The sequence below is a fragment of the Chlorocebus sabaeus genome, chromosome 22, assembly GCF_047675955.1.
Source record: "Chlorocebus sabaeus isolate Y175 chromosome 22, mChlSab1.0.hap1, whole genome shotgun sequence".
Classification (NCBI taxonomy): domain Eukaryota; kingdom Metazoa; phylum Chordata; class Mammalia; order Primates; family Cercopithecidae; genus Chlorocebus; species Chlorocebus sabaeus.
Genome location: NC_132925.1, coordinates 93,040,111 through 93,067,523, shown reverse-complemented (window position 1 = coordinate 93,067,523; position 27,413 = coordinate 93,040,111). Strand labels below are relative to the sequence as shown.

Genomic DNA, 27,413 nt, shown 5'->3' with positions numbered 1-27,413 from the left:
TTATAGATTCGATGCTATTCCCATCAAGCTACCATGAATTTCTTCACAGAATTAGAAAAAACTACTTTAAATTTCATATGGAGCCGATAAAGAGCCCATATAGCGAAGACAATCCGAAGCAAAAAGAACAAAGCTGGAGGCATCACACCACCTGACTTCAAACAATACTACAAGGCTACAGTAACCAAAACAGCATGGTACTGGTACCAAAACAGATATATAGACCAATGGAACAGAACAGAGGCCTCAGAAATAATGCCACACATCTACAACCATCTGATCTTTGACAAACCTGACACAAACAAGCAATGGAGAAAGGATTCCCTATTTAACAAATGGTGTTGGGAAAACTGGCTAGCCATATGCAAAAAACTGAAACTGCACCGCTTGCTTACACTTTATACAAAAATTAACTCAAGATGGATTAAAAACTTAAATGTAAGACCTAAAACCATAAAAACTCTAGGAGAAAACCTAGGCAATACCATTCAAGACATAGGCATGGGCAAAGATTTCATGATTAAAACATCAAAAGCAATTGTAACAAAAGCCAAAATTGACAAATGGGATCTAATTAAACTAAAGAGCTTCTGCACAGCAAAAGAAACTATCATCGGAGCGAACAGGCAACCTACAGAATGAGAGAAAATGTTTACAATCTACCCGTCTGACAAAGGGCTAATATCCAGAATCTACAAGGAACTTAAACAAATTTACAAGAAAAAAACAAACAATCCCATCAAAAAGTGGGCAAAGGATATGAACAGACACTTTTCAAAAGAAGACATTTATGCAGCCAACAAACATATTTAAAAAGCTCATCATCACTGGTCATTAGAGAAATAGAAATCAAAACCACAATGGGATACTATCTCACCTCAGTTAGAATGGTGATCATTAAAAAGTCAGGAAACAACAGATGCTAGAGAGGATGTGGTGAATTAGGAACACTTTTACACTTGGTGGGAGTGTAAATTAGTTCAACTATTGTGGAAGACATTGAGGCAATTCCTCAAGGATCTAGAACCAGAAATACCGTTTGACCCAGCAATCCCATTACTGGGTATATACCCCAAGGATTGTAAATCATTCTACTGTAAAGACACATGCACACATATGTTTATTGCAGCACTGTTCACAATAGCAAAGACTTGGAACCAACCCAAATGCCCATCAATGATATACTGGATAAAGAAAATGTGGCCCATATACACCATGGAATACCATGCAGCCATAAAAAATGATGAGTTCATGTCCTTTGCAGGGACATAGATGAAACTGGAAACCATCATTCTCAAGAAACTAACGCAGCAACAGAAAACTAAACACTGCATGTTCTCACTCATAAGTGAGAGTTGAACAATGAGGACATATGGGCACAGGGAGGGGAACATCACACACCAGGCCCTGTCGGGGGGTTGGGAGCAAGGGGAGGGATAACATTAGGACAAGTACCTAATCTAGATGACTAGTTGATGGGTGCAGCAAAACACCATGGCACATGTATACCTATAGAAACCTGCATGTTCTGCACATGTATCCCAGAATTTAAAGTATAATAAAAAATAAAAAATTTAAAAAACACTACTGCACTGCCAGTCATTATAAATATAGTTCATACAGGCCAGGTGCAGTGGCTTACGCCTGTAATCCCAGCACTTTGGGAGGCAGAGGCAGGCAGATCACGAGGTCAGGAGATCGAGACCATCTTAGCTAACATGGTGAAACCCTGTCTCTACTAAAAATACAAAATCTCAGCCGGGCGGGTGCCTGTAGTCCCAGCTACTTGGGAGGCTGAGGCAGGAGAATGGTGTGAACCTGGGAGGCGGAGCTTGCAGTAAGCCGAGATCACGCCACTGCACTACAGCCTGGGCAACAGAGCAAGACTCCATCTCTCTCTATAGATAGATAGATAGATAGATAGATAGATAGATAGATAGATAGATAGATAGATATTATATATATTATATATATAATATATAAATATATATTTCATACAATTGTGTATCATACTTAATACTTGATATTGATAATAAACAATGATGTTACTGGTCTATGTATTTACAATACTATACTTTTAATCATTATTTTAGAGCATACTCTTACTTATTTTTTTTAAGTTAACTGTAAAACAGTTTCAGTTAGGTCCTTCAGGAGGTATCTAGAAGAAGGCATTGTCATCATAGGTGATGGTTCCATGCCTGTTATTGCCCCAGTGGAACAAAATATGGAGGGAGAAGACAGTGATGATGATCTTGACCCTGCGTAGACCTAGGCTTATGTGTGTGTTTGTGTCTTAGTTTTTAACAACAACAACAACAAAGCTTAAAAACTAATAAAGAAATTAGCCAAGTGTGGTGGCTCACGCCTGTAGTCCAACACTTTGGGAGGCTGAGGCGGGTGGTTCACGTAAGCCCACGAGTTTGAGACCAGCCTGGGCAACATGGCTAAACCCCGTCTCTACAAAAAAATACAAAAAAGTTAGCTAGGCACAGTGGCGGCACCTGTGTGGTCCCAGGTAATTGAGAGGCTGAGGTGGGAAGATCGCTTGAGCCTGGGAGGTGGAGGCTGCAGTGAGCCGAGATGGCACCATGGCACTCCAGCCTGGGTGACAGAGTAAGACCCTGTCCAAAAAAGATTTTAAAAGAAAAATAAATTTAAAGTAAATGAATAATTTTTAAAATAGAAAAAAGTTTATAGAATAATGATGTAAAGAAAGAAAATATTTTTGTATAGCTGTACAATGGGTTTGTGTTTTAAGCTAAGTGTTATTACAAAAGAATCAAGTTTTTAAAAATTTAAAAGTGTACAAAGTTAAAAAGTTACAGTAAGCTTGCCAGGCGCAATGGCTCATGCCTGTAATCCCAACACTTTGGGAGGCCGAGATGGGTGGATCACCTAAGGTCAGAGGTTCGAGACCAGCCTGGCCAACATGGTGAAACTGCGTCTCTACTAAAATTAGAAAAATTAGCCAGCCAGGATGGCAGGTGCCTGTAATCCCAGCTACTTAAGGGCTGAGGTAGGGGAATCGCTTGAACTCAGGAAGCAGTAGTTGCAGTGAGCCAAGATCGCACCACTGCACTCCAGCCTAGACGACAGAGCAAGACCCTGTCTCAAAAAAAAAAAGGTACAGTAAGCTACGGTTAATTTATTACTGAAGAAAATATTTTTATATATTTAGTATAGCCTAAATGTACAGTGTTTACAAAGTCTACAAGAGTGTACAGTAATGTCCTCAGCCTTCACATTCACCCACCACTGACTCACCCATAGCAACTTCCAGTCCTGCAAGCTCCATTCATGGTAAGTGCCTTATACAGGTTTTCCATTTTTTATCTTTTATATCATATTTTACTGTACCTTTTCTATATTTAGATAAGTTTAAATATACAAATACTTACCATTGTGTTATAATTGCCTACAGTATTCAGTACAGTAATATGCTGCACAGATTTGCAGCCTAGGAGCCATAGGTTACACCAGATAGCCTAGGTATGTAGTAGGTTTGTGAAAGTACACTATGATGCTTATACAATGACTACATTGCCTAACGATGCATTCCTCAGAATGTACCCGCATCATTAAGCAGCACATGACTGTATATAATAAATACAGAAATGATAATATGTATGTGTGTATACTTGGGTTAGTATATATATCCTAGCTCTGTCTGCTAAAAGGTCTAATTTCCCCACTCCGGTGTTGGCAAGACTTAGTAACTTGCTTCCAAACAATTGGATATTGAAAGAGTTTTTATATATACAAATGTAACTTTAAAGTACAGAAACCTAGCAAATATAATCTTAATCAAAGATGAAAGTTAAGATCACCAGTGATGCCATGTTGATAGCATGTAACCTCCTGATATGATGTGACAAGAAGGGTACTTCATCTCTGTGGTATTTTCCCCCAAAACCCATAACTCCAGGCTAATCATAACAAAAACATTAGGACAGTGGACATCCAAGACTCCAAGATGGTGTCAGTTCTACCAGTTTAAGAAAAGAACTGTACTCATGGATGTCAAAATAGAGGGACGACACGCTGGATACTGATGTGAGATTTCATCCCTAAAGGCACTGTTGGGGCATTTCAACACAGCCACTACTGGTATTACAAGTACGTCAAAGTGAAGAAAGGGAGCACTCTCAGGGTTTCTACGCTGTTGGCAGCTTACATGTTTTTCAACTACTGCCTTTCTTACAAGGAGCTCAAACTTGAAAGGTTACACAACTGATTCAAGGTTTGTGAAAGCACACAAGCGGAAGTACCAAGCCCCTTTTAAACAGCAAAATAACCAACAACAAGCACAAAAAATGTTTTATTAAAAGTGACAGTTAAGAGATGACAAAAAAGATGCTTGTTTACAGTAAGAGAGATGAAAGCAGACAAAATAGCACATTGTACAGCCTCAGCTAGGAACATAGGCATCAGAAAACTCAAATTTTTCCACTGCCCTGTGCATGTCCACAAATCACTCCGAGTACTGATTTGGGGGTTAAAATAAATTTCAGCAAGTAGGTGAATTTGCAAGTCTGAATGCTTGAATAATGAGAATTGACCGTAATACAATGTGTTGTTTTAGGCCACTGAGTATGGGGTGATTGTTACACAGCAATAGAATCCCAAAACACACCAAAGACATCTTTTGCCAGGCAGGGTGGCTTAGATTGGGTTCCCAGAACAGACTCTGAGAGAGAATTCTGTCCAATGGTTTGTTGAGGAGTGCTCATAGGAGAACTGCTCACAGAAGGCCGTTGCAACTAACATCTCAGCTGATCCTACAAGAGGCCTTTCCAAGTTGTCCCAAATAGAGGGAAGAAGGCTGGGCCTTTATATCTCTGCATAGCAATTATTTGCTATGGGATACCCCTGTGAAAAGACTTAATCCTGAGGGAATCAGTTCCCTGTGACTGACTGCCCATTTTGTGAGGGGTGCAGCTGTGAATCAGTATCTTCAGAAGCTGAGGGATGGCTGTGATTTCTCTGCAATGGGATCTAGCAGGTACACCACATATCAGAACACAGGGTGCCTCTTCTGATTGGTTCTGAGTCCTGTCAGCATGATAGTTTCCTTGCTATCTAGTATGACAAGAAATTTCAGGCTTATTTTATACTTTTCCTGTTTCATACCTGTAAATTTTTCAAGCCATTTCTCCAAGAAGCCCTGGTTTCTTTTGGTGGCAAATGGTACTTCCTTTTTTGTTGTTGGTGTTGTTCTTTTTTTGGCGGGGGGCGGGGGATGGAGTTTTGTTCTTGTGGCCCAGGCTGGAGTGCAATGGAGCAGTCTTGGCTCACTGCAACCTCTGCCTCCCAGGTTCAAGAGATTCTCTTGCCTCAGCCTCCCAAGTAGCTGGAATTACAGGCACCCGCCACCACGCCTGGCTAATTTTTTTGTATTTTTAGTAGAGACGGGGTTTCACAATGTTGGCCAGGCTGGTTTCGAACTCCTGACCTCAGGTGATCCACCAACCTCGGCCTCCCAAAGTGCTGGGATTACAGGCATGAACCACCACGGCCAGCTGGCAAATGGTATTTCAAGACGACTAAAAATGCTTATTGCGCTCTATGTCGCTTGCCCCTTATGACTAGAAACTCATAGGGATTTTTGTTGTTTGTTTTTACTTCCTTTTTGTTCAAGTCTCGCATTTTTAGTGAAACTGAGTGCCTGCCAGTCAACATCTCCTCTCCCTGTGTCATCTCTCTCTTTCAGGTTCCACCCAGCCACCAAGCTCCTTACCTAGGAGTCCTCGTAATGACCACCTCTGTTCCCCACCTGCCATCTACATCTTATCTGTGGATGAAGGCCAGTGCCTGATTCATAAAAGATAATGCATAAGTATTTGTTGGAAAGAGTAAAATCAACTAATGTTTACTTGGCACTTGATGTTTTGTTCCCTGGGGGGCCATGCCCATCTTTTCTGGTAGCCTGAGGCTATTCCCCAGTAGTCAAGATGCTTGAATGGAATTTCTATTCTCCTATAACAAGAAACATGCTCTAATATTGGCAGACCAAAGGGCACCCCATCCGGAACCATAAACTTCCTGGAGCCTGGGACTTTCCCCACTGCAGGGGCTGTAACCCTGGCCTACCCAGTTGTGTTTTTTCCCCATGATGAAGGCAACCTGGAAAGCAAAAGGGGGACAAAGCAATGAAGTGAAAGGGCAGTGAGAGAAAAGAGTAAGGCAATAGAGAATATATGAGCACCTATTATCTATTATCTATTATCTACCTAATTATCTATTCATTCTCTCACTCACTCACCAAATAGTTCCTAAACTCCTGCTCTGTTCCACGCCTGGAGCTGGAGGATGGAAGATAAGGAAAGATTAGACAGAGTCCCACGGCCATGAAGAACAACATGTCAACCAGTGGAAACAGAGAAATTAACAGGCACAGAGACTGCAGAGTCCAGGGAGCCCAGAAGAAGGCACATTACATTACACAGCCCAGCAGAGTCCACAGGAGTGGTTTGTGGAAAGGGGTAATGCTTATATTGGGGCTGAACTGATGAGGAAGAAGAAAGAAGGAAATGGGAAGCCATACTGGCATTCCCAGCAGATGGAACATGGAAAAGGGTCAGTCTGTTCTGAAAGAAAGATGCAAGTAACAGAAATAGGTGGCAAGTCCTGGGCATCCAACTCTTCTTCATGGCCTTTTCTGTAGGTCATGACCTAGAACTTGTTGGGTTTAGCTGTAACCAGGTAGAGTTTGAAAAGCAGAGTGTTTTCACTCACTGAGCCCCAGCTGCCTCAGGCAGCAGGTTCTCTCTTCTCTCTCTCTCTCTCCCTCCCTCCCTCCCTCCCACACTTGTTACAGGGCAGCAAGGAGAAGCAGGAAGATGTCTGAGTGTGCCACACCTCAGTCTCTGTCCCTCTTGATGCTCCTGATGCAGAGTTTGTTAAACTCAAGTACCACATTCCCAGCTACAGAGATGCCGATGGCAAAAAAAAAAAAAAAAAAAAAAAAAAAACACCAGCAGCAGAGCCCACTGGGTAAAGCCACCTGTCAGACTTAATGAGCGCAGAAAACTCCTCATCCCTGGCTCTGCCAGAGTTTAATAAAAACCATGAATATCTTCCTATTAAATGGGAAACCACTTCTTTTATAGAGTATGTTACATACAACCTCACACCCCAGTGAGCAGAGCTTCAGAAACACAGGAGACTCTCCAAACATTTATTTAGTTGATTTCTGAAAACTCCACACTCCATAACAGACTCAATACAACTTGCAGTGTCCCTGAAAGTGGCCACTAGGGCACTGAGGAAAGAGGTGCAAGAATGGGTTGCCCCAAGAGAGCTGGTGTGGCAGAGGCTGTCCACTCGCAGATGGATCCACACTGGGTTGCAGGGGATCTTCTCCCAGCCCCAGACAGTGGAGCCAGAGTGGAAGTCCCAGGCCTCACATCTCTGCAGGGACCTGGTAACGCCTCCTTCACTCTCTGAGCAATCACCCAGCTGGCTGGTTTCACAGAGTCTCAGGTGGGAGCCCTGACACCAGAACCACATTGAACGCTTGCTTCACCGTTGATGATGTCTCTTCTTTGATAGATGTTCCCCCAGATATTGATGAGTCACCGTGGCCCACCTGGCAGGGCGGGTGGCCCTCTAGCTGCAATCAGTTCACTCCCTCCTTCCCACCAGCCAGAGCATGACCTTGGTGCAGGCATGGCTGAGGCAGGTGACCAGAGCACAAGGCAGGGGTACTTTCCAAGGCCCAGTCTCCCTGCCATGCTCTATTGTATGGATCTCCAGAGGGCCCATGGATTCCAACTGGGGTTTGTTGAAAAGGCATTCAGAAGGAGTGGGAGGTTGGTCAGAGGAGATACCTAAGTGTGAGACTCAGAAACAGGGAAAGTAGAATGGGATCTAATCACGGGGTCACCAGGATGCCCAGGGGCATCATCAGGCACAGGACTAGGATGAGGGAGTCTGCTGAATTCAGACAGGAAGCTTGTCTCAAGTGATCAATAATCCATTTCTTGTAGAAACTAACTTCTGTGTAAACTCCAGGATATCCTTTGTTACTGCAGCCAATGCCCCAGCTCACAATCCCCACCTGGAACCATGTGCCATTTAATTCACAGACCAGGGGCCCCCCAGAATCTCCCTGGAAAAAGAAAGATAGTCACTGTAGGAAAGAAATAGGATCCACATCAGAGCAGGCTAATTGCACTGCAATGGGTTGCAGAGCTAGGCACTCAGGGGGCTTCCCCAGGAACCCCTAAGACCCTCCCTAGCCTTGGGTATCTGTCAATATGAGATCTGAGAATTGACAATTTCCAATAAACCAAAATCATGTACCTACTAAAAAGGTGTGTTCCAAAACACAGAATATACATAATGAAATCGTGCCTACTCTGAGACACTAATGAGTCAGGTGCTTACCTGAGTATACTGCCTGCCACACAGAAGGGGCTCAAGACATGGAGCATGTATTGTTAGTGGGACCTGCCTGATTCACCCCTCCTCCCACTCCAGGCTGTGTCAGCTGCTCTCTCCTGAAGGATCAGGTAGGCTGCCCAGGAGAGCCTTGGTGGCTTGTCCTCATGTCCCATTACCATGAATAAGGGTAACGGACAGGCTAGGAGATAACCCAGGCCCTACTGGCTGGGGATGAGGAAGCTTTAAGGAGACAACTACAGTGCTGAGGTAGCAAGAGGCCCATGAGCTGACCTGACAGGAATCCTTCCCTTGGTCATTATAGCCACAGACGGTCCCCTTCTTGACCACGTCATTCCTAATTCTCATCTTTTCCTTGAATACCTTATTACATTTCTCATGAACCATAATGCTTAGTTCAGCCTCCTGAAGCTCAGTTACTATCTTTTTTGATGAATCTGCAGAGAGACAATTTACAACTGAGTGGGTCTGCATAAGTGGGACAGGACAGGAGTACCCCTTACCCACTCTGGGTCTCAATACCGTGTGTTCACACACAGACACCCTCTTAGGCATTGGATATTGTCCCATTTGACAAAGGAAGATATGAGGCCCAATGTTGACATGGGGAGACAAGGACATAAGATCCAAACAAAAACAGGGGAAATAAGAACAGACAGGAAAGGGAAGGCAAGGCATTACTACCCTGAGAAACCAAAACCAAGCATCTGTCACTCTGAATAGTAGTACTAATAGTGACACAGTATCCTGTACATCAGTAAAGCATCTATACTTTCTAGAGCAGGATCACAGACTGTCAGACAGGTAATGGCCCAAAGGTACCAAATCCAGCCTCTCCCCAAGGATAGGAGGCCCTACACCTCACTGACAGGTCTCTGGCCTCTTCTCACACACAGGAAGCTCCTTATCTACCAAGGTAGGTACTTCCTGGGAGGGACACCTTAAAAGGGCAGACAGCTAGCTCATCACCCCCCGAGTTAAAATCCACCTGAGAGAGAACCCACCATGCCTGGCACCCAAATCCCCAGGTCCTGACAAACCAAAAGATTTCATAGACCCATTGTTAAAATTATTCCCTGGCAGCATCTACTGCACCTTCCTCCCTGACTTACTAAAAAAAATCTGCCTCCCTGTCCCTCCCTTTAGCTTGTAGATCAACCCCAGGGCACCAAGCAACATTTTCCCTGGTCTGGGGCTGCTGTAGTCTTGCTTCATAGTCTCACCTGTTTCATTCACTTTGCCCCATCCTGTCACCCAGCACTTCGTATCAGCTTGTACCATGAAAGCCTGTTCAGGGAGGCACACAGGCTGGATGTGCGTGGAGTAATTCACAGGGAAGTGAAGCAGAGCAAGGGCAATGTCATTTTCAATTATTCCAGAAGACGTAAAATATCGGTGGATAACAATGTCACGAACTGGGACTACAAGTGCTGTTTTGGAGCGATGATGCACATTTGTGTCTCCCAGCTTCACTGTGTATTCCAGATGACTGCAGGAAGATCCTCCAGGGTCTACACTCTGCTTCCACACCTTCCAGGTGCTTCCCGCCTGGTACCATCTTCCTATGCCAGCCAGCAGCTACCTCCCTCTCTCCAAACCACATCCCTCCAGGACCCCTGACCACTTTAGCCGGTGGGTCCCTGATCAGCTGCGGCAGCAGCAGCACCTGGAAACTTGTTAGAAATGCTAATCATCAGGTCTCACCCAGACTGGATAAAAACTATGGGGCTGTCACCCCCTTTTACAGATGAGGAAGAGGAGGTTCAGGAAGGGGGACAGACTGGCTCCAGTTCCCGCAGCCTGATCAGGGCCCAAGCTCTGAGCCCCACTCACCCAGAGATGCAGTGGGCGGCAGTAAGCACCCAGCGCCTGGCAATAAGGGAGCCTCCGCAGATGTGTCTGTTGCTGGTCTGCAGGCTCACCTGCCAGGGCCACTTCCTATCTGGGCTCCGCAATCCTCCAATTATCCTTGCAAACCGCTTGCCGCAGGCTGGGGCAGGTCAATGAAAGGAAGGGACTAAAAGTAACGCTGCTGTAGCACCTTCACCATGAGCCTCAGAACCCTCAAAGCAAGGCCTGCATCCCCTGAGGCTCTTCGGAAAATGGCTGTGTCCTCCCAGGTCTCAGGGAGCCGCTCCGCCCCTGAACAGATCGTGTCCCCTGAGCCCCTCCTCCTCTAGGGCAGGTCCCCTCCCCCTCAAACCAGGCCAGTTCTCTGCGGCTGGGCATGGCCCAGAAGCGTCACCTGACGTTTAATGCTACTGTCCCGTTGGTCCATGTTGATGATAGTGTGTGGGATTGCCAGAGCCTGGTAAGATCAGACTCACCTAAGGGAAATAACACCGGAGCGGGGGTCACTGCCTTCCGTCTGGACTGACCGGCCGCTTGGGATCCTGGAGCCCCTACAGGTGGCGGCTCCCATCCGCTCGCTCCGGGGTCCTGGCCGCCTGGCCCTGAGGGGAGAGCGGAGGGGAAGAACAGTGCTACGCCTCCCTGCGCACCCGCCCTGCCCGCCCGGGCCTCGTCGAGCCATGGCTGAAGAAGCAAGAGCCAGGCCAGGAGCCCCAGGGAGCTGCCGCCCTGGGACGTCATGGATACTGCCGGCAACCTCAGCCTCTGTGGTGGCGCCGCCTCGCAGCGGTTTCCACGCCTGCCATGCGTTCTGGCTGGAGCCTGGAGCGCCCGCGAGGGACGAGGGGGCGGGGCCGGGCCACCGGACCGTCCGAGGGGCGGGGCCTAGGCAGGGTCGCGCGGTGCAGTCCTGACTCAGATGAGTCCTCTCTTCGCAGCTCTCCGTGGACTCAGGTCCCTCCACCTCATCTGGCGCCTCCCTGGCATTCAGTGTCTCCTGGCCTAGGTCCCTGGCCTCAGAGTGGCAGCTGTCCAGCCCTTTGTTCATACAAAGACGCGTCCACTACTGTACGGCAGAGCTTCCTCCAGGCCAGGACTTTACCAGAGTCTCCCTCCCTTATTTGTCTGCAATAAAAATTAAAACTCTTTAACATGCATGTTGCACTTAACATTACTAACCACTGCGTTAGAGACGATACTGCTACCTTTTTGAAAATCAACACCCACATGAAAAGATGTTCAACATTGAGGCAGGATAGATAGACCATGTCCTCGGGACGCAGCAGCCGTGATGACGTTTCCACGATCAACGCCATAAACCTCAGCATTCTCATTGTAATTGAGCTCATTCAAGCAAAGCTATCTTCAGCAAGAAATTTCCCCTGTAGAGTGCATGCACACTTCGATTTTACCTTTTCTCAAACTGACCCTTCTTTCATTATCACAGTAAAAAGCACACCCTGGGTGTAGATTTCAGATGCTGATGAGATGTGCGATGTATGAACAAGTATGCACAGCTACTGTGCAGGTACACCCATAGGACCACCCAGAACATGCTTACTAATAACACCTCTTTCCACTCCTTATAAATAACCATGTAATACTCCCATAAAGAGAGTCTCCCTAGTGCCAGTCTTCACTGTCTCATCCTTATAAGCAGACCACTCTGAATCATCTCTCTCTCAGGGTGTACTGTCTATTCTGCACTTAACTTTCAAAATATTCTTTTCCCTTTACAATAAATTACTCTATGCTCCATCTCCTTTGCTATGCATCTCTTATTTAAATTTTTTTAAACCAAGAAGACAAGAACCAAAGTATCACAACAGCTGTCAACAACATCATGAGTCAATAACAAAATGGAAATTAAAACCACAATGAGATATCACTATACACCTATCAGACTGGCTAAAATAAATAATGGTGACAACATCAAATGCTGGCATGGATGCAGAGATATTGGATCACTCATACATTGTGGTGGGAATATAAACTATTTCAGCCACTCTGGAAAACAGATTGGCAGTTTCTTATACAACAAAATAAGCAATTACTATACAACCCAGTAATTATACTCCTGGGTATTTATCCCAGAGAAATAAAGATGTTCACACACACAAACCTGTATAAAAGTTTGTAGTATCTGTACTCACATAGCCAACATCTGGAAACAATCCTGTAATGAACAGAATAATGGCCTCCCAAAAATGGGCACATTCTAATCCCTGGAATCTGTGAATATTTTACCATACATGGCTAAAAAATGTGATTAAATCAAGCATATTGAGACAGGGGATTATTCTGGATTATCCTGGTGGGCCCAAGGTAATACCAAGTATCCTAGAGGGAGGAAAGAGAGTCAAAGTCAGAAAAAAAGATGTGATGTCAGAAGCAGAGGTCAGAGAGAGAGTTTTGAAGATGCTATACTGCTGACTTCAAAGGTTAAAGAAGGGGCCACAAGCCTAGGAATGCAGCAGCCTTTAGAAACTGGAAATGGCAAAGAAACAGATTTTCCCCTAGAGCCTGCAGAATGAAGACAGCTGGCCAACACCTTGATTTTAGGACTTCTAACCTCTAAACTACAAGATAACACATTTGGGTTGTTTCAAGCCACTACATTTATGGTAAATTATTACAGCTATAATAGGAGATGAATACAAACCCTAATGTCCTTCAGTGGGTGAGCAGTTAAACAAATAGTGGTACATTCATACCACAGAATACTACTCAGCAAAAGATAGAATAAAATATCAATAGAGGCAACAACTTGAATGAATTTCCGGGGAATAATGCTGAATCAAAAAAGCCAATCCCAAAAGGTTGCATACTGTATTGTTCCATTTATATAACACTTTTGAAAAGATAAAATTTGAGAAATGAAAAGCGGATTAGTGATTGTCCAGAGTTAGGGAGGTAGGCATGGTTTTGTAAAGGCGATACAAGGAATACTCTGGTAATGAAATTGTTTTGTGTCTTGACTATGGTGGTAAAGACTCACACATATGATTAAATTGGATAGAATTATACATACATCTTGACTTGCACACCCTCACAAATTAGTACAAGTAAAATTGGAGAAATCTGAGTAAGATAGATGGATTGTATCAATGTCAATATCCTGGTTGTGATGTGGTACTATCATTTCTCAGGATGTTACCACTGCGGGAACTGGGTAAATGGTATAGAGGATCTCTATTATTATTTCTTACAATTGCATGTGGATCTATTCAATTTCATAAGTTATCTCAAAAAAAATTTTAAACTTAATTTATAAAACAACACACTCAATCATAAAGCTTTAATAGGATAAAAATTTGGCCAGGCACAGTGGCTCACACCTGTAATCCCAACACTTTGGGAGGCTGATATGGGGGGATGACTGGAGCCAGGAGTTCAAGAACAACATGGGCAACATAGCAAGACCTATTCTTTACAAAAAAATAAAAACTAGCCAGGCACGGTGCTACACACCTGTAGTCCCAGCTTCTCAGGAGGGTGAGGTGGGGGGGATCACCTGAGCCTGGGATGTCGAGGTTGCAGTGCGCCATGATTTCACCACTGCACTCTAGCCTGGGCAACAAAGAGAGACCCTGTCTCAAAATAAAACAAAAGAAATAAAGATAAAAGTTTGTATACAGTATTGTTATTGTCTAATCTTGACCCCAGAATATACACTTCTAAAACCAATTAGCCTATCTGATATAAACATTAGCAATATATTATTATTATTAAGGCAAGTTATTTTCATTGTAGAAAAATAAGAAAAAAAACAAGCAAAACGAAGAGGGAAATCTCATTATCTTCACAACTGGGCACATATTTTGGAGCCCATTTTTTCATATAACAATATATTCTGTTAAAAATCTAAAAAAGCTAAAAAAATCAACATCAGAGTACAATTTGCCATATTTTCTAGTCATCTTTAGGTTTACTGATCCAACCTTTGTTTATCTCAAAACGTATTAGAATACTTCTTTTGAAGTCATTGTATATTATTTGCTTGAAGGAGAAACATTCTTTGCTGCAGTCCGATCTCAACATCCAAGTTCTAGATCTTAAGCCATGTCCAGGCAACATTTTTCACAATCTCTGCTGTTTTTCTCCTGTGCAGTTGATGTATTCAACCCAATTACAACCATGTTAAAGAACAGACTTGCTTTGTTTTTTTCAGCATCCAGAACCATATGGGAAGCTACGATTATCTCTTCATAGGTGGATGAACAGATTAACCAATAATTGTAATATGGTATGATAAGTATCTTGAATGAAAGACATGTTCGATATCTTTTGAAAGCCAATTTTTCAGTGACTATCAACATTTAAAATAACATCCTACCTAGTAATTTCTCTGCTGGTTTATTCTATACAGATATCCTTTCAGAAAACATGCCAAGTATGCCAAAATATATATAACAAGGTCCTGCAGCAACTTTTGTAATAGGAAAGCACCATTTAAAAAAATGTAAATTCTCATCAATAAGACGCTGGTTGTAAGGAAATATCTTCATGACCATGGAGTAGAGAATTATTTCTTATACAAGATACAAAAAACACTGACCATGAAGAAAGATTAATAAATGTGACACCTTTAAATTAAGAACCACTGTTCATCAAAAGGCACCATAAAAATTTGTGGAAAAAATTAAAAGCCACGTGGTGGGGGGAGATATTTGCAACACACATAACCAATTAAAAACCAGTATCCAGAATATCAAAAGAACTGAAAGTCATTCACAATATGGCAGATACCTTGAAGGCACTGCACAAAAGAAGAAATACAAATGGCCAATAGAAGTGACAAAGGAAGATTCAGAAATAAATGCATGTAAAAAATAAATAAGTTTCTTTGTAGGGTGCGAGAAAGTCAGACCTCAGAAGAATCGATTCGTCAAACCTATACAGTGAGCATTTAAAGGAAAAAATGCCACAAAATTACCAAATCACCAGGCTTAAATGAGTCTGTTCAAACTGAGAACACAGCAACTTTCTCACATGACCATCATGTTCACAAAGGTTATAACATATATTGAGACATCAGCAGAGTAAAATTAACAGACAAAATCATTTTTGTTTTGTTTTGAAGTCTAGGTTTGCAGGAATATTGACAGTTTTATTAGTTTGGTATCACAATTAGATAGGATGCCCCTGTTACATTTTGGTTTATTTCTTGAATCTATCCCCCGACTATGCCATGGGGAAATACTTGGGCATTAGAAGTAAGGTAGAGTGTTGGTTTTTGCTTTTACAGACCCCCCTTGTGGTAAAGTTCCTTCCATTAGGGCAAATTTCACCAAATGAGTTGCTTAGCAATTTTCTGATTCCATACCATTAATTCAAGAGTTTTGTATTACTCAACCAGTTTATTTACAAAGGAATAACAAAAGGTGTTGTTTAATACATAAAGACCTCTGTGACAGACTGCAAAAATGACCACAATACTTTGCAGTTCTTCCTGCAAGAGACGGAGTCAGGCTGTGGTATAAGCAGCCTTGTCACCTGGGGTATATGACCCGGCAAATACCATGGTGCTAGAGTTTGCCATGATTAATTAAAATGCTGTAAAGAGTCTCTGATATGTCATACCTAGAAAGTCACAGTGTAGATCTCTCAGTTCTGGAGCAAGATCATACCATCTGCAGCAAACAAACTACATTATTTGAAAAGCAACTCCTGACACACTACTAAACCCTAAAGGAAACTAAGTGCCAGACCACAAAACATTAAGTGACCAAGAAACTGGAGCTTCCTATCATAAAGTAGATATTTAGTCAGACTCACCAAGTCATAGACTCAATTGGACTAAACAGCAATCCATCATTCAATGGAAGTGATACTTTGGGACTGGATTATGACAGGTCTTGAAGACACAAGTAAGTTACACAAAGAGATGAACTAGACCCCCATGTCACCTATTTGTGATGCATTGAAATGTCTCCCTCAGTTTACACTCATAACCTTATGGGGAGCATCCTAGCTAAATTCGGAGGAAAAACCTGTGCTTGGTTCAAAAATGAACTCAAAATCCTGTGCCAGCTGAAAATAGGCTGCTATTGCATTCTATCCCTGTATTAGTCAGGGTTCTCTAGAGGGACAGAACTAATAGGATTTTATATATATATATATATTTATTTTTATGTGTGTGTGTGTGTGTGTGTGTGTGTATATATATATGGGAGCTTATTAAGGAATATTAACTCACACAATCACAAGGTCCCACAGTAGTCCGTCTACAAGCCAAGGAGCAAGGAAAGCCAATCCAAGTCCTAAAACTGAAGAACACGGAGTCCAGTGTTTGAGGGCAGGAAGCATCCAGCACAAGACAAAGATGTGGGCTGGGAGGCTAGGCCAGTCTAGTCTTTTCACGTTTTTCTGCCTACTTTATATTGTAGCCATGCTGGCAGCTGATTAGATGATGCCCACCCAGATTAAGGGTGGGTCTCCCTTTCCCAGCCCACTGACTCAAATGTTAATCTCCTTTGGCAACACCCTCACAGACACACCCAGGACCAATACTTTGCATCCGTCAATACAATCAAGTTGACACTCAGTATTAACCATCACAAATCCACCCCTTGTTGACTTGAACCCATATGCATCTCCTGAGATCATACATAATTTTCAGATAAAGATAATAATAAGGTTATAATTACACCTAGCACAATACAGCTATCCTTTGTACAACTGGAAACACACCAATCCCCAACCCAAATACTGTTAAATAAAGTTAGCAATACTTAAATGTTGATATGAAGTGAATAAATCTTCTGTCACGTTGATAAAGGAAAAATGAAATATAATTATATTTTCTTAGTGCAAGTGTGTACAAACATGTTTTTAACAAAAGGAGGAAATACTCATGACGGTTACAGTCCTTATTTCTGCAGCTGGTCACGTGATCATAACTGGTATTGATGACTACCTTCTTCTACTACCTATTCTGTATTCCCTTTGCCTTGCCTTCAGCAAGCACCGCAGCAGGTTGTGGCTTTTTTCCTGGTGGAGTGACCCAAACCTTCATTCCCGAAGGGTCTGGGCCATTTGCAATCTTCCCTGGATTGGGTTGTTGTAGTTTCCCATTGACTTTACTCACAGGGTGGTAATACTAAGACACCCTAATGGATCTCCTGTATTCCATACATACTCTTTCTTATCTGCATTGTGGAGTAGTAGACTGATTTCATCTTGATAGTTCAAGTCGATCACCTCAGCCAACACTGTAACTCCCTTCTTAGCCTGTTGACTTAAAGATAGGAGGAGCCCAAAGTGTCCAGGTGGCAATCTTAACTTCCAGTTTAATGGAATCATTGTTGTGTCTGCTGGTGGCAGCATTCCTCCCTCTGGAACTAAGACCTCTAGGCCAGCAGAATGTAACACTGCGGGAACTGGAAGCAAAAATTTTGCTAGTGGATCATTAGGGGTGATGGTGAGTGGTGCCACTTCTACTTCCACCCCTTGATTCCTGGACCGGTGAAACCTGGCAATGGGAGAAACAGTATCATGTATTAGATTCTGACTCAGAGCATACACAGCCTTCTGGAGAACTTTGCCCCAGCCCTGCAAAGTATTGTCACCTAGTTGGCATTGCAATTGTGACTTCAAAAGGCCATTCTACCATTCTATCAACCTAGCTGCTTTAGGATGATGGAGAACATGGTAAGACCAGTGAATTTCATGAGCACGAGCTCACTGCCACACTCCTTTAGCTGTTAAGTGAGTGCCTTGGTCAGAGGCAATGCTGTGTGGAATACTATGACAGTGGATAAGGCATTCCGTGAGTCCATGGATGGTAGTCTTGGCAGAAGCATTACATGCAATGCTTTCTCCACTGCATGCAATGGCAAACCCATTTCTGGAGTAAGTATCTATTCCAGTGAGGATAAACCTCTGCCCTTTCCATAAGGGAAGACGTCCAATATAATCAACCTGCCACCAGGTAGCTCGCTGATCACCCTGAGGAATGGTGCCATATCGAGGGCTCAGTATTGGTCTCTGCTGCTGGCAAATTGGTCACTCAGCAGTGGCCATAGCCAGGTCAGCCGTGGTGAGTGGAAGTCCATGTTGCTGAGCCCATACATAACCCAAATCCCTGCCACCATGGCCACTTTGTTCATGAGCCCATTGGATGATGACAGGGGTGGCTGGAGAAAGAGGGTGGTGTCCACAGAACAGGTCATCCTATCCACTTGATTATTAAAATTCTCCTTTGCTGAGATCACCTGTTGGTGAGCACTCACATGGGATACAAATATCTTGACAGTTTTTGACCACTAGGGAGGTCTAGCCATATACCTCTTCCCCAAATTTCTTTGTCATCAATTTTCCAATCATGCGCCTTCCAAATCCCTGACCATCCAGCCAAACCACTGGCTACAGCCCATGAATCAGTATATAATCGCACATCTGGCCATTTCTCCTTCCACGGAAAGTGCACAACCCGGGGCACTGCTTGAAGTTCTGCCCACTGGGAAGATTTCCCTTTACCACTGTCCTTCAGGGATGTCCTAGAAAGGGGTTGTAGTGCTGTAGATGTGCACTTTCTGGTGGTGTCTGCATATTGTGCAGAACCGTCTGTGAAGCAGGCCCTAATCTTCTCTTCCTCTGTCAACTGATCGTGGGGAACTCCCCATGAGGCCATCAGTGCAGGCTGGGGGAGAGAAGGCAGGGTGGCAGGAGTGGAAACCATGGGCATTTGAACAACTTCCTCGTGTAACTTACTGTGCCTTCAGGACCTTCTCGAGCCTAATCACGTATATACCACTTCAATTTGATGATGGAATGCTGCTGTGCACAACCCACTTTATGGCTAGATGGGTCCAAAAGCACTCAGTTCATGATCGGCAGTTCAGGTCACATAGTGAAACATTCAGTTTCCACCAAAGCCTAGCAACAGGCCAAGAGCCGACTCTCAAAGGACAGTAGTTATCTGCAGAAGATGGCAGGGCCTTGCTCCAAAATCCTAGAGGCCTCTGTTGTGATTCACCTATGGGGGCCTGCCAGAGGCTCCAAACAGCAACCCTGTCTGCCACTGACACCTCAAGCACCATTGGATCTGCTGGATCATATGGCCCAAGTGGCAGAGCAGCTTGCACAGCAGCCTGGACCTGTTGCAGAGCCTTCTCTTGTTCTGGATCCCACTCAAAACCGGCATCCTTTCAGGTCACTCGATAAATGGGTCAGAGTGACACACCCAAATGAGGAATATGTTGCCTCCAAAATCCAAATAGACCCACTAGGCAGTGTGCCTCTTCCTTGGTTGTAAAAGGGGCCAAATGCAGCTACGTATCCTTCACCTTAGAAGGAATATCTCGATAGGCCCCACACCACTGAACCCCTAAAAATTTTACCAAGGTAGAAGGTCCCTGAATTTTAGTTGGATTTATTTCCCATCCCCTGGCATGTAAATGTCTCACCAATAAGTCCAGAGTATTTGCTACTTCTTGCTCACTGGATCCAATCAGCATGTCATCAACGTCATGTACCAGTGTGGTATCTTGCAGAAACAGAAAGCAATCAAGGGCTCTCCAAATAAGATTACGACACAAAGCCGGAGAGTTGATACACCCCTGAGGGAGGACGGTAAAGGTATATTACTGGCCTTGCCAGCTGAAGGCAACTTGCTTCTGGTGGGCCTTATGGACAGGAATGGAGAAAAAAGGCATTTGCCAAGTCAATGGCTGCATACTTGGTACCAGGAGATGTGCTAATTTGCTTAAACAATGAAAGCACATCTGGTACAGCAGCTGCAACTGGAGTCACCACTTGGTTAAGCTTATGATAATGCACTATCATTCTCCAAGATCCATCTGTCTTCTGCACAGGTCAAATGGGAGAGTTGAATCGGAATGTGGTGGGAATCACCACCCCTGCATCTTCAAGTCCTTGATGGTGGCACTGATCTCCGTAGTCCCTCCCGGGATGCAATGTTGTTTTTGATTTACTATTTTTCTAGGTAGAGGCAGCTCTAATGGCTTCCATTTGGCCTTTCCCACAATAATAGCCCTCGCCCTACCAGTCAGGGAGCCAATGTGGGAGTTCTGTCAGCTGCTAAGTATGTCTATGTCAATTATGCATTCTGGCACTGGGGTAATGACCACAGGATGAGTCCAGGGACCCACTGGACTGAGGTCAGACTTGAGCTAAAACTCCATTAATTACCTGACCTCCATAAGTCCCTACTTTAACTGGAGGACCACAATGACATTTTGGGTACCCTGGAATCAGTGTCAGCTCAGAACCAGTGTCCAGTAGTCCCTGAAATATCTGATCATTTCCCTTTCCCCAATGCACAGTTACCGTGGTAAAAGGCCATAGGTCTCCTTGGGGAAGGATGGGAGAAATATTAACAGCGTAAGTTGTCGGTAGTGTAATGGGGTCTTTCCTCAAGGGGACCCAGCCTCCCCTTCATTCAAGGGGTTCTGGGTCTGTAAACTGGCTCAAGTCTGGAAATTGATTGAGGGGCCATGATTCTCTGTGTTTATAATTCAAATTAGTCTGTTATCCATCCAACCTAGAATTTTCTGCTTATATAAATTAAGTAGGAATACAGTAGGCTTCCTATCAATTTCACTTCTAGAAGCACCTTGATTAATTACCCAATGCCAGAACTCTACACGAGTCAGACCATTCTGATTGCTGCTTTGCCTCTGCTGTTCATTACGGTAGCTATGCCCATCTTGCCTTTGATGGTTGAGTGCCACCACTTGGCCCCTACCACCTTGAGATCCAATTATTCCCACTGTATTTAAATTTTGTAGTTTAGTGACTGCAGTTCCCACTGTTAGATCTGACATACAGAGAAGAGCACTTACAGGGCCCTTCAAAGACACAGGTACTAACCTCACAAATCTATTTTACAAGGCATTGATCAAGGGTATATCCTCTGGACCCTCCCAGCTGGGATGAGTAGGTCTAAAGTGACTAATCCACTCCACCATCTCAATCTCCCTAAGCCTTTGGATGCCTTCCTCTATATTAAACCAAGGGAGATCAGGCATTTCCAGCTCCCTCACAGTGGGCCATCTTTTAATGCATATTTCAGCTAACCAAGCAAACAAACTATTAGAACCTTATTTTAACTCACCGAGCTGCAACTTTAAATGCAGAGTCCCTACTTAGTGTGCCCAAATCAATAAATTCATCCTGATCCAACTCTATGTTCCTTCCACCATTATCCCATACCCTTAATATCCATTCCCATGCCTGTTCTCCGGATTTCTGCTTATATAAACTAGAAAACTCAAGTAGTTATTTTCAAGTGTAGTGCACCTTCTCATGGGTCACACTCTCAACCTCACCTCTAAGGGCCCACCAAGACTAGTTATAGGTCTAGTTATAGGTCTAGAAGCAAATGGGGGTATTGGGGGTGGCTCCTGAGGAGAATCAACATTACCTTGTCTGGCAACTGTCTCAGAAGAGGCCGTCGCTGTTGCCTCAGGCAGCACAGGGTTTATCTCCTTAGACAAAGGTGGAAAGGCTGATGGCAGCACGGGTCAGGGAGGGGATGTTGCCACTACTGGGGATGGGAAAGCTTTTCTTCTGGCCAAAAACGTTCAGCAGAGTTTACAAATTCAGTGTCCCCAGTTTCATCAGGGTCCTCTTACAAGTCCCCATTCCAAGTTGCAGGGTCCCATTCTTTTCCAATCAATGCCCTCACTTTAACAGTAGACACCTGGCGAGACTGTGCATGCGCATTTCATTGCACGTCAGCCACTCACACGTAAGAGCTTATGTCTGCTTTTCCACAATTTCAGCTCTTTCTCTACAGGAGATAAGACTCTCACACAGGGCAATCTTAGCAGATTTGAGGCTCAGTATCTGCTTCTGAAACTGGGAGTTAGAATCCCTGAGTTCATCATTCTCTTTCATCACTTTGTCCACTGAACTTAAAAGCAAACAACCAGCTTCATTTTGTTCCTTGGCTCTCCACATATGGTCAAAGGTATTGTGTATAGAGTCACTAAAGTCCTTGCCTCTCATGAGCTGTGAATCAGGAGTGTCAAATGTATTTATTTTGCATAACTCTCTAAACAGTTCATGCCAAGGACTATCAGTGTTCTCCATACTACTAGAAGTAGAGTCCTGCCGGGTGTGGTAGCTGATGCCTATAATCCCAGCACTTTGGGAGGCCAAGGCAGGCAGATCACAAGGTCAGAAGTTCGAAACCAGCCTGACCAACATGGTGAAACCCTGTCTCTACTAAAAATATTTTTAAAATTAGCCGGGCTTGGTGGCCAGTGCCTGTAATCCCAGCTACTCGGGAGGCTGGGGCAGGAGAATCGCTTGAATCTGGGAGGCAGAGGTTGTAGTGAGCCAAGATCGTGCCACCACACTCCAGCCTGGGCAACAGGGTGAGATGCCATCTCAAAAAAGAAAAAAAAAAAAAGTTTAGAAGTAGAGTCCTTCGCATTGTTGCGTCTAATCATATTAAGCAGCCAATTCCAGAAACCCCAAAACCAATGAAATAACTCCATCCTTAATATTCTGTTCCTTTAGAACCACTCCTGGTACCAAAATCTATATTAGTCAGGGTTCTAGACAGGAGACATATATATATATATATATATATATGAGAGTTTGTTAACTCACACAATCACAAGGTCCCACAATAAGCCATCTGCAAGCTGAGGAGCAAGAAAAGCCAGTCCAAGTCCTAAAACTGAAGAACTTGGAGTCTGATGTTCAAGGACAGGAAGCATCCAGCACAAGAGAAAGATGTGGGCTGGGAAGCTAGACCAGTCTAGTCTTTTCATGTTTTTTCTGCCTGCTTTATATTCTAGCTGTCCTGGCAGCTGATTAAATGGTGCCCACCCAGATTAAGGGTGAGTCTGCCTTTCCCAACCCACTGACTGAAATGTTAATCTCCTTTGGCAACACCCTCAGAGACACATCCAGGATCAATACTTTGCATCCTTCAGTCCAATGAAGTTGACACTCAGTGTCAACCATCACAATCCCCCATTCATGAGTGTCCCTAAAAGACAGTGGTGAGGGGAAACCCTATACATAGAGTTTCACACAGTACACCTGGTCATCAACTTGCTGTAAAGGGAGAAGTGGCCTGAGTAAGAATATATATGGACCCTCAAGCAGTGAAGAATGACTTGTCTGGTTGGTTGGGCCTTAGAGCAAAATTCAAACATCTGGGGAAGAAGCACATGGCTAGACCTATAGGAATGGGTATAATAGGTGTGGCTTTTTAAAATCTCATACCAATGCCCACCAATGGGTATCTGCTGAAGAAGAAGCACTCAACGTTGAACCAGGTGGATAGGATGACTCCTCCAGTAGAGCTCAGCTAGCGCCTGTCCTTGTCAACCTCTGCACTACACACTGTGCTCAGGAAAAGAATATAATTGTGTTGGCAGGATTGGAGGCTATTCATTCACCCAATAAAACAGCACGAGTTTCCTCTGAACAAAGGTGATCTAGATACTACTGCTCTGAATGTCTAATCTGTCAGCATCAGAGAGCAATGCCAAGCCTTTGATGTGCTACATTCCTGAAGGAAACCAACTAGCTATTTGGTAGGAAGATGATTATATCAACCCCCTTCTACCCTGGAGGGCCAACATCTCATCCTTACTGGGGTTCATACATATTATAAATATATATATTTATCTTATAAATAATCTTTGTAAAAAGTATTAATTTATTAAGTATTGATCTTTTAATGTACATGCATTTAATTATTTTGTGTGATGAAATGGCAAGTATGCATAAAGCACTGCTGCTGTACACAGAAGTATGATGCTGACTCAAGAAAACACATGTGCAGTTGTTTGAGTTGTGAACTGAACTAGCTGGTTTTATCATGGGACATCATTTTTACTTTCAAAGAATGAATCATAATAGAACTATTGTTATTTTTACCTAAGTATTTGGCAGGCATTTTCTCAAAAATAAAGTAAGTTAGAATCTGTGACTTTAAGAAAAATGACTGATAGTATTTGTTGCCAATGTTAAAATTTGAGCTTTCAAGTGAAAATTTGAATTTTGGAAAATTTGTATGTGCTACCATGAACACAACAGCTTTCCAATCATTAAAGACTTTTCTGATGACAGTGGTGGTAATCGGAGTGAAGGCAATTCTTTTCTGATATTGTACAGTACTCTATAATAAAATGTGTCAACTTTTGGAAAATCTGCATAACTAAGTAAACCAATATTTTCCAATGATTTTACAAAGTTATGCATGGGTAAAAGGCCCATTCAAAATGAAGGGTCAACAGATTTTAATGTAATGAGTACAAAAGTTCAGTTTTATATTCTACATTATGGGTTTTTCTTTTCTGCCACATGGTCAGGCTGCAAATTTTCCAAACTTTTATGTTCTGCTTCCCTTTTAAACATAAGCACTAATTTCAGATTATCTCTCTATGAATGCACATGGCTGACTCTACAGTTTCAGAAAAAAACAGGTCACCTCTTGAACGCTTTGCTGCTTAGAAATTTCTTCCACCAGATACCCTAAATCATCTCTCTCAAGTTCACAGCTCCAGAGATCTCTAGGACAGGGATAAAATGTCACCAGTCTCTTTGCTAAAGCATAGCAAGAGTGACCTGTACTCCAGTTCCCAATAAGTTCCTCATCTCCATCTGAGATCACTTCAGCCTGAACTTCACTGTCCATATCACTATCAACATTTTGGTCAAAAGCATTCAACAAGTTTCTAGGAAGTTCCAAACTTTCCCACATCTTCCTGTCTTCTTCTGAGCCCTCCAAACTTTTCCAACCTCTGTGTGTTACCCAGTTCCAAAGTTGCTTCCACATTTTCAGGTTATCTGTATAGCATTACCTCACTATTCCAGTACCAATTTTCTGTATTAGTCCATTTTCACACAGCTAAAAGGAACTACCTGAAACTGGGTAATTTACAAATAAAAGAGGTTTAATTGACTCACAATTTCACATGACTGGGGAGGCCTCAAGAAACTTACAATTATGGTGGGAGGCAAAGGAGAAGCAAGGCACAGCTTACGTGGTGGCAGGAGAGAGAGCAAGCAAAGGAGAAGCAAGGCACAGCTTACGTGGTGGCAGGAGAGAGAGGGAACTGCCAAACACTTTTATTAAACCATCAGATCTCATGAGAATTCATTCACTATCATGAGAACAGCATGGGGGAAACCACTACCATGATCCACTCACCTCCTACCAGGTTCCACCATAGACACACAGGGATTACAATTCAAGATGAGATGTGGGTGGGGACACAGAGCCAAACCATATCAGCTACCTTATCCTTGATATTAAGGTGTGAATCTTGTAGGATCTCTACTGATCACCCAAGTATTCAGTGAGATCCCTCCTCTCTGGTTGGATGAAACTTGAATGTCTCCCGGTACTGCGTGAGTTCTGAGAATTGCTCAACTTATGGCTCCCTGGCATTTGTCCTTTGCCTAGTCACCTGGAAATTTACCCTATTCATGTGCAAATTAACATTCAGCCAAAGCCTAAAAGGGAGTGCTCTGCAGATTTCTGGAACTTTCTCTGCTTATCTTCACCCTATATAGCATGGTTTGGGAAACTTTTCTATATACAGCTAAATAGTAAATGTTTGAGGCTTTGTAGGCCACACATAGTCTCTGCTATATTCTTTTTTTAAAAACAAGTCTTTCAAAAGTGTATAAATCATTCTTATCTTAGACCTGTACAAAAAAAGACTATGTCTTGAATTGGTCCACAACCATAGTCTGCCAACCTCTGCTCTACAGTATTCTGATCTGCAAACTCCAGATACATAGCCTTCCTGAACTCAAATCTCTGTCTCCTTCACTTAGTGATATCAGTGTTCTGTTTGGGTTTCCCTCTCTGTGCCATCTGAAAATTGCTTCCACCAAGGAGGTCAATATAATTATAGAACTCACTTCACTTGTTTTCCTTCTCTCTAGGATCACAGTCATATACTGGCTATTGTCCTAATAGCTGAAGTTATTAAAATAAATAACTCTGAATAAAATAACTCTAAATAAAATAAAATAAATAACTCAGAATAAAATAATTCTGTCCAGTTTTTTCTAATTGTTTATAATGGGAAAGCAAGTTCTTTAGTGAATATTCCTTAATGGCCCTACACTATCATTTTGTGTCTTTTGAAAAACAGATAATAGAATTGCCAAGTCCAGCTCAGTTGGGGAGACCCTAACCCAGCAGCGCTAGAGGAATTAAAGACACACATACAGAAGTATAGAGATGTGAAGTGGGAAATCAGGGGTCTCACAGCCTTCAGAGCTGAGAGCCCCAAACAGAGATTTACCCACATATTTATTAACAGCAAACCAGTCATTAGCATTGTTTCTATAGATATTATATTAACTAAAACTATCCCTTATGGGAAATGAAGGGACAGGCCGAATTAAAGGAATAGTTTGGGCTAGTTAACTGCAGCAGGAAAATGTCCTTAAGGCATAAATCGCTCGTGCTATTGTTTGTGGCTTAAGAATGCCTTTAAGCAGTTTTCTGCCCCGGGCGGGCCAGGTGTTCCTTGCCCTCATTCCCATAAACCCACAACCTTCCAGTGCAGGCATTAGGGCCATTATGAACATGTTACAGTGCTGCAGAGATTTTGTTTATGGCCAGTTTATGACCAGATTTTGGGGGGCTTGCTTCCAACATGTCCCCCTTCTCTGATTTGCAAAGAGATCAAAGCAAGGGCAGCTTTGTCACGGTGAGCTACTTCTCACAGGAGTCGGGATCCGCATCTGCACATTAAGCAAAGACAAACAACACAGATTAAAAGCACAGTCATCATTGATATCACAGAGCTTCCAAGTGTTTCTATCCATTTTAATGGGCTACTAGCTGCTAATTTGTCTGCAGCTCCTTTAAGCACTCCAGTTTCTGGCATTAAGGTCAGGTGTGCCTGGGATGCTTTAAATATTTGTTCTTTTAATTTTAAATCCTTATGTTAAGCGCCTAGAGCTGGCCATTATGAACATGTTATAGTGCTACAGAGATTTTGTTTACGGCCAGCTTTGGAGCCAGTTTATGGCCAGATTTTGGGGGGCTTGCTCCAAACATAGAATAATGCTTGGACTGATTTCTAGGTCTCTTGATCTGAAATTTCCACATCACTCTTTTTGTTTTTAAAAAAATGCCTAACCAAAGACTAGAGTTAGCCCAAATTTTGATAAATTCCTAATCAATCTGGTGATGAAGT

The 27,413-nt window shown here is 43.2% G+C and overlaps 1 protein-coding gene and 1 long non-coding RNA gene across 9 annotated transcripts in view; both read right to left on the bottom strand.

The window, feature by feature from the left end:
- Positions 1-11,079, bottom strand: part of LOC103227547 (putative inactive serine protease 43) — a 39,463-nt gene extending 28,384 nt beyond the window's left edge. For 3 of the 8 annotated variants that reach the window (XM_073010275.1, XM_073010277.1, XM_073010278.1), the window contains exon 1: positions 10,734-11,079. In XM_073010275.1, the coding sequence (XP_072866376.1) occupies positions 10,734-10,998 (265 nt within the window). In that variant the 5' untranslated portion in view covers positions 10,999-11,079. The other 5 variants (XM_073010276.1, XM_038004051.2, XM_038004052.2 and 2 more) reach the window with 4 other exon arrangements.
- On the bottom strand, positions 7,167-9,623 carry LOC140709862 (uncharacterized). The gene is made up of 2 exons (XR_012090647.1): positions 8,680-9,623; positions 7,167-8,113 (listed from the first exon to the last, which is right to left on the bottom strand). It is a non-coding gene; the product is annotated as an uncharacterized lncRNA (long non-coding RNA).
- Positions 11,080-27,413: the final 16,334 nt, after the last annotated feature.